Source organism: Dendrobates tinctorius, unplaced genomic scaffold, assembly GCF_039654945.1.
Source record: "Dendrobates tinctorius isolate UK_male_01 unplaced genomic scaffold, ASM3965494v1 ptg000223l, whole genome shotgun sequence".
Lineage (NCBI taxonomy): Eukaryota > Metazoa > Chordata > Amphibia > Anura > Dendrobatidae > Dendrobates > Dendrobates tinctorius.
The window spans coordinates 11,626,818-11,641,831 of NW_027361890.1; the positions used below are offsets into that span (position 1 = coordinate 11,626,818).

At 42.9% G+C, this 15,014-nt stretch overlaps 1 protein-coding gene across 1 annotated transcript in view; it reads right to left on the reverse strand.

The window, feature by feature from the left end:
- Nucleotides 1-783: 783 nt before the first annotated feature.
- Nucleotides 784-15,014, reverse strand: part of LOC141059022 (uncharacterized) — a 36,805-nt gene continuing 22,574 nt past the window's right edge. The window contains exons 3-5 of the mRNA XM_073555229.1: nucleotides 3,629-3,767; nucleotides 1,582-1,766; nucleotides 784-789 (exon numbers count right to left, since the gene is read on the reverse strand). Of these exons, the coding sequence (XP_073411330.1) occupies nucleotides 784-789; nucleotides 1,582-1,766; nucleotides 3,629-3,767 (330 nt within the window). The remainder of the gene's footprint in view (nucleotides 790-1,581; nucleotides 1,767-3,628; nucleotides 3,768-15,014) is intronic.

Sequence of the window (15,014 nt, forward strand, 5' to 3'; positions counted from 1 at the left end):
CCAAATAGCAAACCTCTAGACAGGAAATGCTGTAGAACAGGACAGCGCCGCGGTCAGAGGAAGGAGTGAGTATAACACCACCAAACGAAACTTTTTATACCATTTTAATGAAGGAATGCAATACAGCTGAAAGACTTAGGAGAACGCTAAAGAGCGCATCTGCAAACCGCCAACCAGGACGGAAGTGTGGCACAAAGACAGAAGTGGGGCATATCAGGAGAAGGAGTGAGGGAAATGAAGCATAAGTAGTATTTGTGTGCGCACATGTGCCGTTCTACAATGAGGACGGAACTGGGGTATACTCAAACCGGAAGTGGGGCTCAATAACAAACGATGTAGTAAAAAGGTTATCTATAAAAAATGTAAGACATAGTAACAACAAGCAATGACCATACTGAGCGCAATCACTGTACAGATGTACCCAGTAGTATTTGACATAGAAACGGTGAAATCTTGTGTAGCAAAAAAGTCCAAAAAAAATAGCGCTATGAGTGCGCATGCGCAGTCCTATAGAAAGGACAAATAGAAAACATATATAGTCAAAAGAAACAAGCATAATAGAACCATATGTAATAGATCCATAATAGCGCATCCATGTGAGATCATATAGAATACCAAATGCTATATACATCATGTGGAATGAGTAAAGAGAAAAAAAATAAATAAAAATAGGGCAATGGAAACTTTTTATATAATAATATATTTATTTATTTTGAACGGTTCATACTTGATACCCAATCAAAAGTGAATTTGAACCAAAAAGTGAATACCATACTCCCGCGATTAGGTCTGTAAAGAGATAAAAAAAGGAAAGCAATGATGAATAATAGTTTATAATGAAATATATATGAAATAAAACATAATCTTCCAAGAGAAATATTTATACACATATATTTATAATAATACATTGAAGATATATGACCAATCATTATAATAACGATAAAATGATAAATCCCAAAATAATAAGAAAGAAGAGGCACACCAATTCCATCATGCTATTAGAAAAAGGAGGTTTTTTGTTGTTAAATAAATATGTATATACATACATTAGTATATGTATACATATACATATCAACGTTATCAGTGAAAAACTTCATATTCACGATTGAGACCGAAAGGCTCCAATGTTTGAAGTGTATATATCCAATATGCTTCTCTTTCTTTTAATTTCTGTATTCTATTGCCCCCTCGTCTGGCCAACGGTACACTTTCTATAATCTGATAATGAAGTTGGGAAATATGATGATTATGAGAAATAAAATGGGCTGGAATGGGTAATAGAGTTCTCTTACACCGAATAGTTGACTTATGCTGTGAAATACGGTCCCGGATATGTTGGGTGTTCTCTCCAACATATCCAAGACCGCACGGACATTTAATCAAGTATACTACGTAAGTAGAGTCCCAACTATGATAATCCTTAATAGAAAAGATCTTCCCAGATCTAGGATGGGTAAATGTGTCCCCATTAATGATATTAGAGCATTGTAAACAATGTAGGCATGGGAAAGTCCCATTGCGCTGTGGTCTAAGTAGCATTTGTCTATTAGAGTTGCGTAAACTACAAATATCAGCCCTTACCAATAAGTCTCGTAAGTTAGGAGATTTTTTATAACAGATCAGAGGAGGAACTTGAAATTCCAAGATCTGAGGGTAAGAGTCATAGAGAAGGGGCCACTGTTGGCGGATAATCTTGTGAAACAAATTCATAAAAGGATGATACGTATTAACAAAGGCCACTTTGCTAACCTTAGTGGTCGGTTTAGCTGTAGACGAAGATGAGAGGGACAACAGAGAATCCGGATAACCCCGAGATTCAAATTTGGATTTCATTTCAGCATAGAGAATAGTGCGAGTGTGATTATCTGTCACTATACGCTCAATCCGGAAGAATTGTGATCTCGGGAGAGATCTTTTAATGTGTTTGGGTTGGCAACTGGTAAAATGTAAAAGACTATTCTTGTCCGTTAATTTGACAAATAGATCAGTGGAAAGAGAGCCATCCATATTCTTGATGACCCTGGTGTCAAGAAAAGGAATAGACATCTCATCACATTGCATAGTAAAAGATAGACCCTCAATCTTAGAGTTAATGTTTTGAACAAATATCTCCAGAGAATTCAAATCACCCGACCAGATAAGAATATATCGTCTATATATCTCTTCCAAAGGACAGAATATTGTTGGAAGAGAATATGAGGATAGACAAACTCAGATTCAAATTCAGCCATATAGATTTTGGCGTAAGGAGGCGCCACACTAGAGCCCATTGCTGTGCCTGATAATTGAATAAAAAACTTATCTTCAAATAAGAAAAATTTTTTTGTTAGAACGAGAGTTAGCATAGATATACAAAAATATTTCTTGTCAGTACTAAATTCAGTATTCTTTTCCAAAAAATTCTTAACAGCACAAATCCCCTTTTCATGGCTGATACTAGTATATAGACTTGTCACATCCAAGATAACTAGATAACAGTTAATAGAGATTGATTTCAAATCTCTAATAAAAGACAAGAAATGTGATGTGTCCCTAAGCCATGAAGGGATAAGGTGAAGGAGTGGAGAAATAATTTTTTCAAGTACCATGGATAGAGGTGACAACAGTGAATTTGTGGAGGCAACAATCGGTCTGCCCGGAGGGTGTGTGAGATTTTTATGTATCTTGGGGAGTGTTTCGAATACGGGTATAACAGGATGAGAATTAATCAGAAAATCACCTGTCTTAGTATCAATAACACCCCGAGATACAAAACCCTGAACAGTGCTACGAACCTCTGTTGCAATCGAGAAAGAAGGATTAGAGGATAAAGGAAGGTAGGTATCAATGTTATTAAGTTGAGAATAGATTTCATTAACATAGTATTGCCTATCCATCACCACAATGGAACCACCTTTATCAGCTGGTTTTATAATAAGTTGTTTATTTTGAAAAAGGCCATCTATGGCCATACGTTCAACCTTAGAAATATTACTCAAAATACGATAATGACCATTATGAATGAACTGTAATTGATGCTTAATGTCCTTTTGTACCAAACCAATATAAGTTTCTATTGGATGATATGACCTAGGTGGAGTATAGCTACTAGGCTTGTATAAGTTCAGTTCCTTTAATGTAAATTTGTCCATATTCGGACGTAAGTCAGGTTGAGTATTGATTAAAAGATTTTGTGTGGTAGACGGACCCGTAGCAAAGTGAACCTTCAATCGTAAAGATCTGAAAAAACGATGTAATTCTTGATCAAAAGTGAACTCATTAAATTTGGGTGTTGGACAAAAGGAGAGACCCTTTTGAAGTGCAGACATCTCAGTGGAGGACAGAACATAGGATGAAATATTTTATACCAATTCGTCCTCGGTTACATGTGAACGAGTCTGTATCCATGTTGTTGTAGTACCGGACCCTTCTTAATTTCCTCTGTTGCTGCGATTTCTTGAACCTCTTCCCCGTCTTTGTTCAAAAATGTGAAATGAGCCTTTGGAGCTATCACTGTCAGAACTATTAGAGAAAGAGGGATCCCAACATTTTGTTGATCTGCGTTCCCTAGAAATATTCTGATTTCTCCAATAATAAACATTATTGCGTTGGTAATCATTGGCATCTCTTAGGAATTTCAGTCTCTTACGTTCTTGTAAATGAGTTTGAAATTCAATATTTGATTTCTCAACCTGTAATTTTATTTTGTTAAATTCCTCCTGAGGGAGTATACTTCGTAGTTGCTGTTCAGCATTATTGATCTCCGTGTCTATTGTTGATAACTCCTTCTGCAGGAATTCGACAGTGAGTAAAATCAAGTCCATAGAGCACTTATTAAGTATGGCTTGAAATTTATTACAAATTTCCACTTTGTCAGAAAAAAGGGTGGGCCTGAGAGAAACTCGAAGGCCTCTGGGTGTCCTTTTTACCCTATGATACTCAGCCAATGTGGCATAGTGAAGTTGATGTGCCGTCTTCTTTTTGCACATTCTTTCAAAATCACGAGATCGTAATTGGTCAGAAGGTGTATGAAGAAATTGACCAGGTATATCTACCTGACCAATGATGGTATTAGCTTCTGATTCATTATAAGATAATGTGTCAAAAGACATCATGTCAAGGTTGTAAAATTATATCCCAAAATAAGTAGTATATTTGATAATGAATGGGAAAATACAACCAAGCCGTCAGGAAAAAACAGTATTCTAATAACAATAAACCTGAGGCTAAAAAAGATTCTTTCAATATGCGTGGTTCTTTATTGTAAATAATAGTCACACAATTCCCCAACGTTTCGGCCGTACTGGCCTTTTTCAAGGGTATCTTATCTAAATAAAACATGAAATTGACATCAAATCACAAACTATGAATTATTAAATAAAATTAATACATTTCTGACTGATGTTCAATATGTGCAAATATTTAGCTGACATGCCATTAGGATGACAAAACCATAGATAAATCCAGTATCCATCATTGGAGATAGTTCACATAGGGAAAAAAAAACCTAAACATTTTTTTTTTTTTAAATTACAAATTAGCTACAACCTAAGGCAGTTTCCGGTATCACAATATTGTGGTATATACAGTAATTAAATATATACCTGTATGACCATAAATTGAAGATTCGAGTTTCTGAAAAAAATTTAGGGAAAAGAGAAAAAGAATGATTTGCTAAGTAAGATATAGCCCATAAAAAGTTATCATATGTGGCATCATTATTGTGAACAAAAGGCCACTTCCAAATGACAAACCTCTAGATAGGATATGCGGTAGAACAGGACAGTGCCACGGTCAGAGGAAGGAGTGAGTATAACACCACCAAACAAAACTTTTTATACCATTTTAATGAAGGAATGAAATACAGCTGAAAGACTTAGGAGAACGCTAAAGAGCGCATCTGCAAACCGTCAACCAGGACGGAAGTGTGGCACAAAGACAGAAGTGGGGCATATCAGGAGAAGGAGTGAGGGAAACGAAGCATAAGAAGTATTTGTGTGCGCACATGTGCCGTTCTACAACGAGGATGGAAGTGGGGCATACTCAAACCGGAAGTGGGGCTCAATAACAAACATTGTAGTAAAAAGGTTATCTATAAAAACTGTATGACATAGTTTTGAGTATGCCCCACTTCCGTCCTCATTGTAGAATGGCGCATGTGTGCACACAAATACTTCTTATGCTTTCAGCTGTATTGCATTCCTTCATTAAAATGGTATAAAAAGTTTTGTTTGGTGGTGTTATACTCACTCCTTCCTCTGACCGCGGCGCTGTCCTGTTCTACCGCATATCCTATCTAGAGGTTTGTTATTTGGAACTGGCCTTTTGTTCACAATAATGATGCCACATATGATAACTTTTTATGGGCTATATCTTACTTAGCAAATCATTCTTTTTCTCTTTTCCTTATATTTTTTTCAGAAACTCGAATCTTCAATTTATGGTCATACAGGTATATATTCAATTACTGTATATACCACAATATTGTGATACCAGAAACTGCCTTAGGTTGTAGCTAATTTGTAATTAAAAAAAAAAAAAATTTTAAAGGTTTTTTTCCCCTATGTGAACTATCTCCAATGATGGATACTGGATTTATCTATGGTTTTGTCATCTTAATGGCATGTCAGCTAAATATTTGTACATATTGAACATCAGTCAGCAATGTATTAATTTTGTTTAATAATTCATAGTTTGTGATTTGATGTCAATTTCATGTTTTATTTAGATAAGCTACCCTTGAAAAAGGCCAGTACGGTCGAAACGTTGGGGAATTGTGTGACTATTATTTACAATAAAGAACCACGCATATTGAAAGAATCTTTTTTAGCCTCAGGTTTATTGTTATGAGAATGTCATCCAGACAGAACACCACCGAGGTGGAAAGCATATCTCGAAAGACGTCATTTACGCAGTCCTGTAATACATTACACAGACCGAAGGGCATGACCAAATACTCGTAGTGGCCATCCCTGGTGTTAAAGGCTGTCTTCCACTCGTCTCCTTCGCGTATGCGGATCAGGTTGTACGCCCCCCGTAGATCCAATTTCGTAAAGATCCGGGCCCCTCACAACCTGTCAAACAACTCAGAGATCAAAGGAAGAAGGAATTTGTTTTTTACAGTAATGACGTTGAGGCCTCTGTAGTCAATGCAGGGGCGCAACTCTCCACTCTTCTTCTGCATGAAGAAGAACCCTGCACCAGCCAGCGACACTGATTTTCTGATAAAACCTCTTGCCAGGTTCTCCCGGATATATTGTGACATAGCCTCCATCTCGGGGAGAGATAGAGGATACACGCGGCCTCTAGGAGGTTCCGCACCCGGCAATAGGTCTATTGGGCAATCGTATGGACGGTGCAGCGGAAGCGTCTCCGCAGACTTTTTGGAGAAAACGTCCGCGTACTGACGGTAGTGTGTAAGAATCGCGGAAAGGTCCGCGGGCACTTCTGTGGAGGCTACTTGGACACTGCCCCTCATGCACCTCCCCTCACAGTCCTTGCTCCAACCCAGTATATTCCCTGAAGACCAATCAATATGAGGGGAATGATAACGGAGCCAGGGAACTCCGAGAAGCACCTGGTCAATGCCATCTGGCAAAATGAACACGGACAAGGTCTCGTGGTGAGATGGTGAGATAGAGAGAACAAGAGGAGCTGTCTGGTGGGTGACCTGAGAGGGTAAAGGTGCACCATTAACCACCCTGATAGTCATGGGATGGGGCAGTAGCATCAGCGGGACAGCATGCTTTTGGGCGAAGGACAAAGACATGAAATTTCCTTCTGCCCCGGAGTCCACCGTGAGCTCTACCTCCCAGGTGGAAGCACCAATATCTAACGTCCCTCGGAATACTGGTTTGGGAGAAAACGGTTTCATATCAGATAGACCCCCTCCTACGACCACGGGGCGTGATCGTTTTTTCGACCGCTGTGGACATGTGTTAGCTGAGTGGCCAAACTGCCGGCACTGATAACAGCATGCAGAGCTTTGCTTAGAGCCGGTGTGAGACATCTCCATGTGTTCAAGAGGTACAGAGAAGGCAGGAGCCAACCTAACCCTCTGTCTGGATTGAGCTCGCTCCAACCCACGCTCAATATAATGGAGATCTTTGACATGCTCCGCCAAACCCCAGAACACAGGGACGAGCGCCTTATCAGGCCACTCCAACTTGGAAGTCAGTGTCCGAAAACGAACAACGTATTGGCTGACCGAGAGGGAGCCCTGTGTTAAAGCTAATAGCTGGAGAGAGGTGTCGTGACTGACCCGTGGTCCCAAAAAGACCTGTTTTAGAGAGGTGAGGAACTGAGCAGCGCTCAGAACCACGGGGACACCATGCTCCCACAGCGGTGTGGCCCATTCTAACGCCCTGCCCGACAAGAGGGAGATGATAAACCCCACCTTAGCCCACTCTGTAGGGAGTCGCATGGCCAGTAACTCAAGCTGGATAGAGCACTGGCTCACGAAACCCCTGCAGGCGGCGCTGTCTCCAGAAAATTTATCGGCAACGGGAGGCGGGACATTGTCGGCACTGACGTGGGCACACGCGAGACAGCCTCTGTGACTGCCTGGGCAGTGGCCACTGTAACATTCGCAGCTGAGGTGGAGCTCTCAATAGCCGCCAACCTGCTCTCCAGCTGCCGAATGTACTGCCGTAGCTGCTGTGGGTCCGCCATTGCTAGCCAGACCCTGGCACTAGTATAATGTTAGGGACGGCAGAACGCACTAAATATTAAATAATAGAAAGTGCGTTCGCCGCCCGGGGTCCACCGTGCAGTAGGTGTTAAAACCACTGCTAAACAATGGCAGACACACTATATGGCGGTATAGCACACCCGGGTTATAACATCACCCGATGTGCGCTGGGCGTACTCTGTTGATTCACAGAGTCGCTAAAGGCATGAACATAAATGCCGAGCCTGTTGACCTCACAGAACTCAACGGAGTGCACGTACAGTATGTGGTCACAGGACTAAACCCAAGACTCAGGGCGATGTCCGTCTAGACCTACCGTGCGTGCAGCGTCGCTACCGCAGACGCCAACCAGTGCTGCTACGGCAGTGTGGCGACTGACCCAGCCGCCATTGCACAGTGCCCAAGAGGAGCGCACTGTCGGACGCTAGTACTGTGGAGGATGTCCCGTGTTCCGGGACCTTCCAGATCTCTGAGAAGGACCAATCAGATCAGGAGAAGGACCTGAGCACGTGACTCCCGATCTCCAATGGGAGATCGTCTCGTGAGCATGCCCAATAGCGTGACGAGAGGACTTAGCCTCTGGAGTGGCTTGCTGCAGGACAGCCCGTGCTGCTATTGCTGACCCAGAGGTGGCAGCAACAACCAGTCCTACAGAGCTGGCTTGAGCAGAGCAGCTGGGACGCCGAGATTGTTGTGCAGGCTCCTGACCAGTCGGTGGAGAATTGGAGACTGCTGGATGCAAGGCTCTGGATTCCCGCTGTGCAGCTGCAGGAACCCGACGCCTAACATCTTCCATGTAGAGCTGTCACATCAGCAGATGCGACCGCTCTCCAGGGGCTCTGGTGTACATTGACCAGAGATAATGCTCCCACTGTGGGTCACTCCACCGCCGAGGTCAACTGAGTTCATCCTGTCACTTGCGGCACAGCTGCATGAAAAAATTCTCATGCAGCAGTGGTGCCGTAAAGTGAGAGCATGAACTCAGATGATACATTACAGGAGTATTATCTCCATTCAGTGTGTCATCGGAGGCCCTGTAGAGCGCTCACATCTGCTGATGTGACTGCTCTATAGGAGAGATCATCGTGCTACACTCACTATTAAATGGATTACATTGAGACAGGGAGTATATTGTTGATTTATTATTTTATTTTTTTGCAGGTGATGAAGTGCTTTGGGGAATTAGGCGCATAATTATTATTGGAAATCTGTTTGGTGTCTTATTTCATTAAAATACTTTATTCAGGCTGTATCTTTTTTTAACCCATTAATAACTATAGGATTAGTAATGGATAGGCGTCTTATTGACGCCTCTCCATTGCTAAGCCGGGCTTTATGTCTCCTCACAATACAAAGGTGACATTAACCTCTTATTACCCCACATGCCACTGCTACAGGGCAGTGGAAAGAGAGAGGCTAAGTGCCAAAATTGGCGCATCTTAGTAATTCGCCATTTCTGGGGCGGCTGAGAGCTGGTGTTTGTAGCCGGGGGGGGGGGGGCAATATCCATGGCCCCTTTCTAAGCTATGAATATCAGCCCGCAGCTGTCTGCATAGTCTTTCTGACTAAATTATAGGGGGACGCCACGTCATTTTTTGAGGGATTCGCCTATTTTAATAGCCAGTAAAGACTGTGCAGACAGCTGTGGGCTGATATTCATTGACTGGGAAGATCCATGGGTATTAACGCCTTCCCAGTCTATAAACATCTGACCCCGGTCGCTGGCTTTCCCTCTCTGGACTGGAAAATTGATCTGGAGCCCACACCATTTTCCCCCCCTTTTTTTTTAAATTAAACCGATATTGCATGCAGATTTTGTGTGTCTTTATTTAACTCTTTATGTACCATTTTATTATGTTAAACATCAGCCTTGGTATTATAAGTGAGGGTGATCAATGAGTGAAACAGGCTGCTACGAGAGGTGGTAAGTAGGCATGAGAGGACTTGTGAAAGTTAGGGATCTGGTCAGCACGGTGGCTCAGTGGTTAGCGCTGCAGTTCAAATACCACCAAGGACAACATCTGCAAGAAGTTTGTATGTTCTTCCCGTGTTTGCGTGGGTTTCCTCTGGACACTCCGGTTTCCTCCAACATTCCAAAAAAGACATAGGGAATTTAGATGGTGAGCCCCATTGGTAACAGTGATGAGGATGTGTGCAAACTGTTAAGCGCTGTGGAATATGTTAGCGCTATATAAAAATAAAGATTGTTATTATTACCCCTACCTGAACTTTATTTCAAAGTTCTGTTCGGGTACCAGACCTTTACCTGAATATGAACCAGAAACTGAATCCCATTGAAACCAATGAGGTCAAGAACTTTTGATATGGAAAATATTCTCACCTCCCGGACATACCCGAATCTCCAAACTTTGCAACGGACTTCTGGAGAAATCTACTTGTGGCATTTACCAGTGGACAATAAGGGTATGTGCAGATGTTCAGGAATTGGCAGGGCTTTGGATGCAGCACATGTGTTCAATGAACCGTGCAGATTAACCACGTCCAATACATTGTACAGGTGAAATTTATCTTATGGCGTGTCACGCCTCTGCAAGATAAAGAAATGCTGCTGTCTGGAGAGATGCGCTACATGTCCGTCTCCACAGGTGATCCGTGGACGTCTGTGGATGCATAGTGGGCATGGGATTTCAAGAAATCCCATCCACTATGCTGTAACATCTGGAGGCTGCGGGTTGAATGCTGCGGATTGGATGCTGCGTATGTACACGGCGTCCAACCAGCAGCTCTTACTGGTCGTGTACACATATCATAACAGTCATGTATAAATGTCGAACTTTAAAGTTAAGGTTCACTCATCTCTAGTGAAGCGATGTCCTTTAATGGAAGTCTTCAAACAGAGGCTGGACAGACATCTGTCTGAGATGGTTTTGTGAATCCTGCATTGAGCAGGGGGTTGGACACGATGACCCTGAAGGTGCTTTCCAACTTTGATATTCCAAGATTCTATAGAGTAAAACAGGTTACTTGCATTTTTTCATTGCTTTTTGAGTGCGTTCTTTTTACAGTGTGTTTGATGCTGCTTTTTTTTTGTCTCTTGTTAGAAAATAATGTTTTAAACATTGCTTTGTTTTTGATTCTTCCTGGTATTTAACTTTGACAAAGCTTTATTGATAAAGTCATTTGCAGATTGCATGCATTTTTTTTATATTTTTTCGCCACAGAAATGCACTGAAAACACATGCAAATTTTTACCTGCAAATTTTACGCATCTAATGCATTTCGATGGGAAAAATCAGCACATAAAACTCTGCATACCTGCAAGAGAAATATGACATTGTCTTTATGCCACTCAGTTTACACTGATTGAAAAAGAAGGGCAGCGGGCAAGAGATTTCTATAAATCCCATCCACTTTGCTGAAACTGTAGTAGGCTATGTGCACACGCTGCGGAGTCTGCTGCAGATCCACAGCGTTTCTGGCCCTGCGGGTCCGCAGCAGTTTCTGCTGCGTTGTACAGTACCATTGTTTTCAATGGTGAAACCAAAAACGCTGTGCACATGCTGCGGATTTTTCCGTGCGGATTTGCTGCGGGTTACAATCCGCAGCATGTCAATTCTTTGTGCGGAATCCGCTGCGGTTTCACACCTTATCCATTATGAGGTGTGAAACCGCAGGGCTAAACCACAGGCTAATCCGCAGGTAAACTGCAGGACTTTTGACCTGCGGATTTACCTGCGTTTTTTTACAAATCTGAGGGGACAAATCCGCAGCTCTCAAAAGTACGTGTGCACATAACCGTAAGCAGCGTTTTTGATGCAGCAAAAATATGTAACGTCAAAAACTCATCATGGTGTAGGGTTCAGCAGGTTCGCAGGATGCAGTGACGAAGCACGAGACTGAGTGTGGTTTGTGGAAACAACTTTTATAAACTGTAGCCGCTGGGGCTATATTGAGCAAACAAAAGGGGTTAACAATAACTAGTCCACGCAGGGACTCAACAAACCTAAAACACTTTCTTATTATGGATGCGACTAACCCAGTTTGCCCGGGGTGCTGTAGGCCACGTATGACCAAACTGGGGGTCCTTATCTACTATAATAAACTTATCCTTCCAGGGGTCTGTCAGGTTCACAGGCGTGGCCACGTAGAGGTCGCTGATGCGGCTGCCTTGACGCCTCAATACTACAGGATGAAACTGGGCGCAACAGGCCCTGAAGAAACGATGCCGCTGGGGCGCAACAGGCCCTGAAGAAACAATGCTGGTGGGGCGCAACAGGCCCTGAAGAAACGGTGCCAGTGGGGCGCAACAGGCCCTAAAGAAACAATGCCGGTGGGGCACAACAGGCCCTGAAGAAACGGCGACGATGGGGCGCAACAGGCCCTGAAGAAACGATGACGATGGGGCGCAATAGGCCCTGAAGAATCGGTGCCAATGGGGCGCAACAGGCCCTGAAGGAACAATACCGGTGGGCGCGGTGATGACACAGTCTCTAAATGTAACCGTTCACCAGTCTCTGCCCAGAGATCCCTCAGCAAACCGGACGGGGGCCTCTACTGCCGCATGTAGCGAGGTGGCGTCCCCTGGGGCCGCAGCTGTGGGAGAAGGCAGGGGGCAGTGTCCTGACCGCTGTAAAGGAATAGTCTCTAGTCGCAGCGGTCAGTGCAGGTCGTGGACCTGTCACAGCAGGATGGGAAACAGCGGGGGCTGCTGTATGTGACCGTATGAGGGGAGAGGCCACCGGTGCAAGGCTCTCATGTGTCACTAGTCAGTAAGTCCATAGCTTTCCTTTCGCAGGGCCCTGTCGGTCTCTCCACAACACACCGTCCGCTCCCTCGGTCCTCTCTGTCTCACCCGGCTTCCTGTCTGTTGTCCTGCTCTCTGTCAACTGCCACTTCAGCGCGCCCCCTGCTGCTTTTATCCTCGCCCCGCCCCCTGTTTCCCTGACAACTTCAGTCAAGTCTCTCCCTTTACTGTTCTCCCAGTATCGATCCCTCAGGAACCCTGATGGCGGTCCCCTGGGTACCTGCCCGGTCACTGCATGGGAGTCCTCCTCCCCACAATGGGAATGTAGCCTTAATTTCATCTCATTGATAAGGGCACATTCCTCTGTAATTGTGCTGATATGGCAGAAAACATACACTATTAGTTAAAGAAAAAAAACAAAAAAAATCCAAAAGTGATTGTATTTGCTGTCTTAATTTTGCATACAAATAGTTTTGGGAACATTTCTGTCAATGGGGACTGCTTTCATTTAGATTACAACCCCAATTTTTGAAGGTGTAGAAAAACAACCATAGCTTCATTTAATTCTCTAGCCATCATAGATTTATATTTATATTCTGCATTGCTACATTTTTCTCATGTTCCCTTTATTCTTGAGTGTTTAATCTGCATCATTTACCATGGGCACTATTGCTCATTGACTATATATAAATTCATGGCGCCCTGAGCAAATGAGGCTGTAAATACTTTCATCTGTAATTCATGTCGGGTGATAATTGCACAGAAAATATGCCAAAATAGCTGAAATTCCAAGGGAAGCCAGCTTATTAACGTGATACAAATATTATTTATGCTGGTAGATGTTAACCCACTATGTAGAAGCAGAGCTATGTATTCTGTGAGTGGTCTTGCTGTGGAGCAATATCCGGTGCTGCTAACATGCTGTGCATAGAACATGCACACAGTGAAGCAGACGGCAGGACTATGTATCAGCGGCGCAGAGATCTGTACAGAATACACCAGTCCTGTTTTGTGCAGTATACAGAATTGTGGCAGTGATAGGGGACTGGCTCGGTGTCTCAGGACGCTCTAGTGCCGCCTTCGAGAAACTCTAATGAAGATATAATGTTGACATACGTCTCTGCTCCTGACAGCTTTGCAATCTCTGATCTCCGACTGCTCCTCATTTTAATACAATCCGTGGTTTCTGAGGTTTTTCTTCTATCTGCTAGCTATAAACAGGGGTAACCCATTGTTGGCAAGAAGCAATGTTTTGCTCTTATTCGCTTATTTGCCACTGCTTTCGGAGAAAAAAATGCATGGTATGACCTTTAATAAAGCAGACGAAAGGTAGCTATCAGTTCTGATAGTTTACAGAATGATCCCTCTGATTTTACAGTTGATTATTAAAGAGTTAATTATACAGTAAACCGGAGGAATGACTTAAGGTGATCAGAAAAGCACACAAGAAGGCAATCTGGGTAAGAGATACAAGCTAGATATGGAATAACAGTGAAGAAAACAAGGGAGCAAGGGCAGTAAGAGATTTCTAGAGTGAAATGAAAAAAGACAGAATGGGATGAGAAAGTAGAAGATGATTTATTAGAGTACAAGATAAAAAGTAAGGAAGTAAGGGCTTATAATAGGACCGCATATGGTTTTTTTAGCAACACTTTTTTCTACATAGTAATCAGAAATTTTAAGGGGTTGTCCACTACTCGGACAACCCCTTCTCGATCTGAGTGTTTGCCCCCTTGAAAATATAAACACTTATACTCGCGTCCTGTGCTGGCACAGTTCTATTGGTGTAGGCACTCGCGCTCCCCACATGTACACTGGAGAAAGAAAGGATTTAGTCAGCCACCAATTGTGCAAGTTCCCCCTCTTAAAAAGAAGAGAGAAGCCTGTAATTGACATCATAGGTAGACCACAACTATGAGAGTCAAAATGAGAAAACAAATCCAGAAAATCATCTTGCCTGATTTGGCAACATTTATTTTGAAAATTATGGTGGAAAATAAGTATTTGGTCACCTAAAAACATGCAAGATTTCTGGCTCTCACAGACCAGTAACTTCTTCTTTAAGAGGCTCCTCTGTCCTCCACTCATTACCTGTAGTAATGGCACATGTTTGAACTTGTTATCAGTATAAAAGGAGCCTGTCCACAACCTCAAACAGTCACACTCCAAACTCCACTATGGTGAAGACCAAGGAGCTGTTGAAGGACACCAGAAACAAAATTGTAGCCCTGCACCAGGCTGGGAAGACTGAGTGTGCAATAGGAAAGCAGCTTGGTGTGATGAAATCAACTGTGGGATCAATAATAAGAAAATGGAAGACATACAAGACCACTGATAATCTCCCTCGATCTGGGGCTCCATGCAAGATCTCACCCCATGGGGTCAAAATGATCACAAGAATGGTGAGCAAAAATCCCAGATCCACACAGGGGGACAAAGTGAATGATCTGCATAGTGCTGGGACCACCGTAACAAAGGCTACCATCAGTAACACACTACACCACCAGGGACTCAGATCCTGCAGTGCAACTGAATTTTGCTAGAGAGCATTTGGATTATCCAGAAGAGTATTGGGAGAATGTCATATGATCTGATGAAATCAAAGTAGAACTGTTTGGATCAAGCAAAACTTGTTGTGCT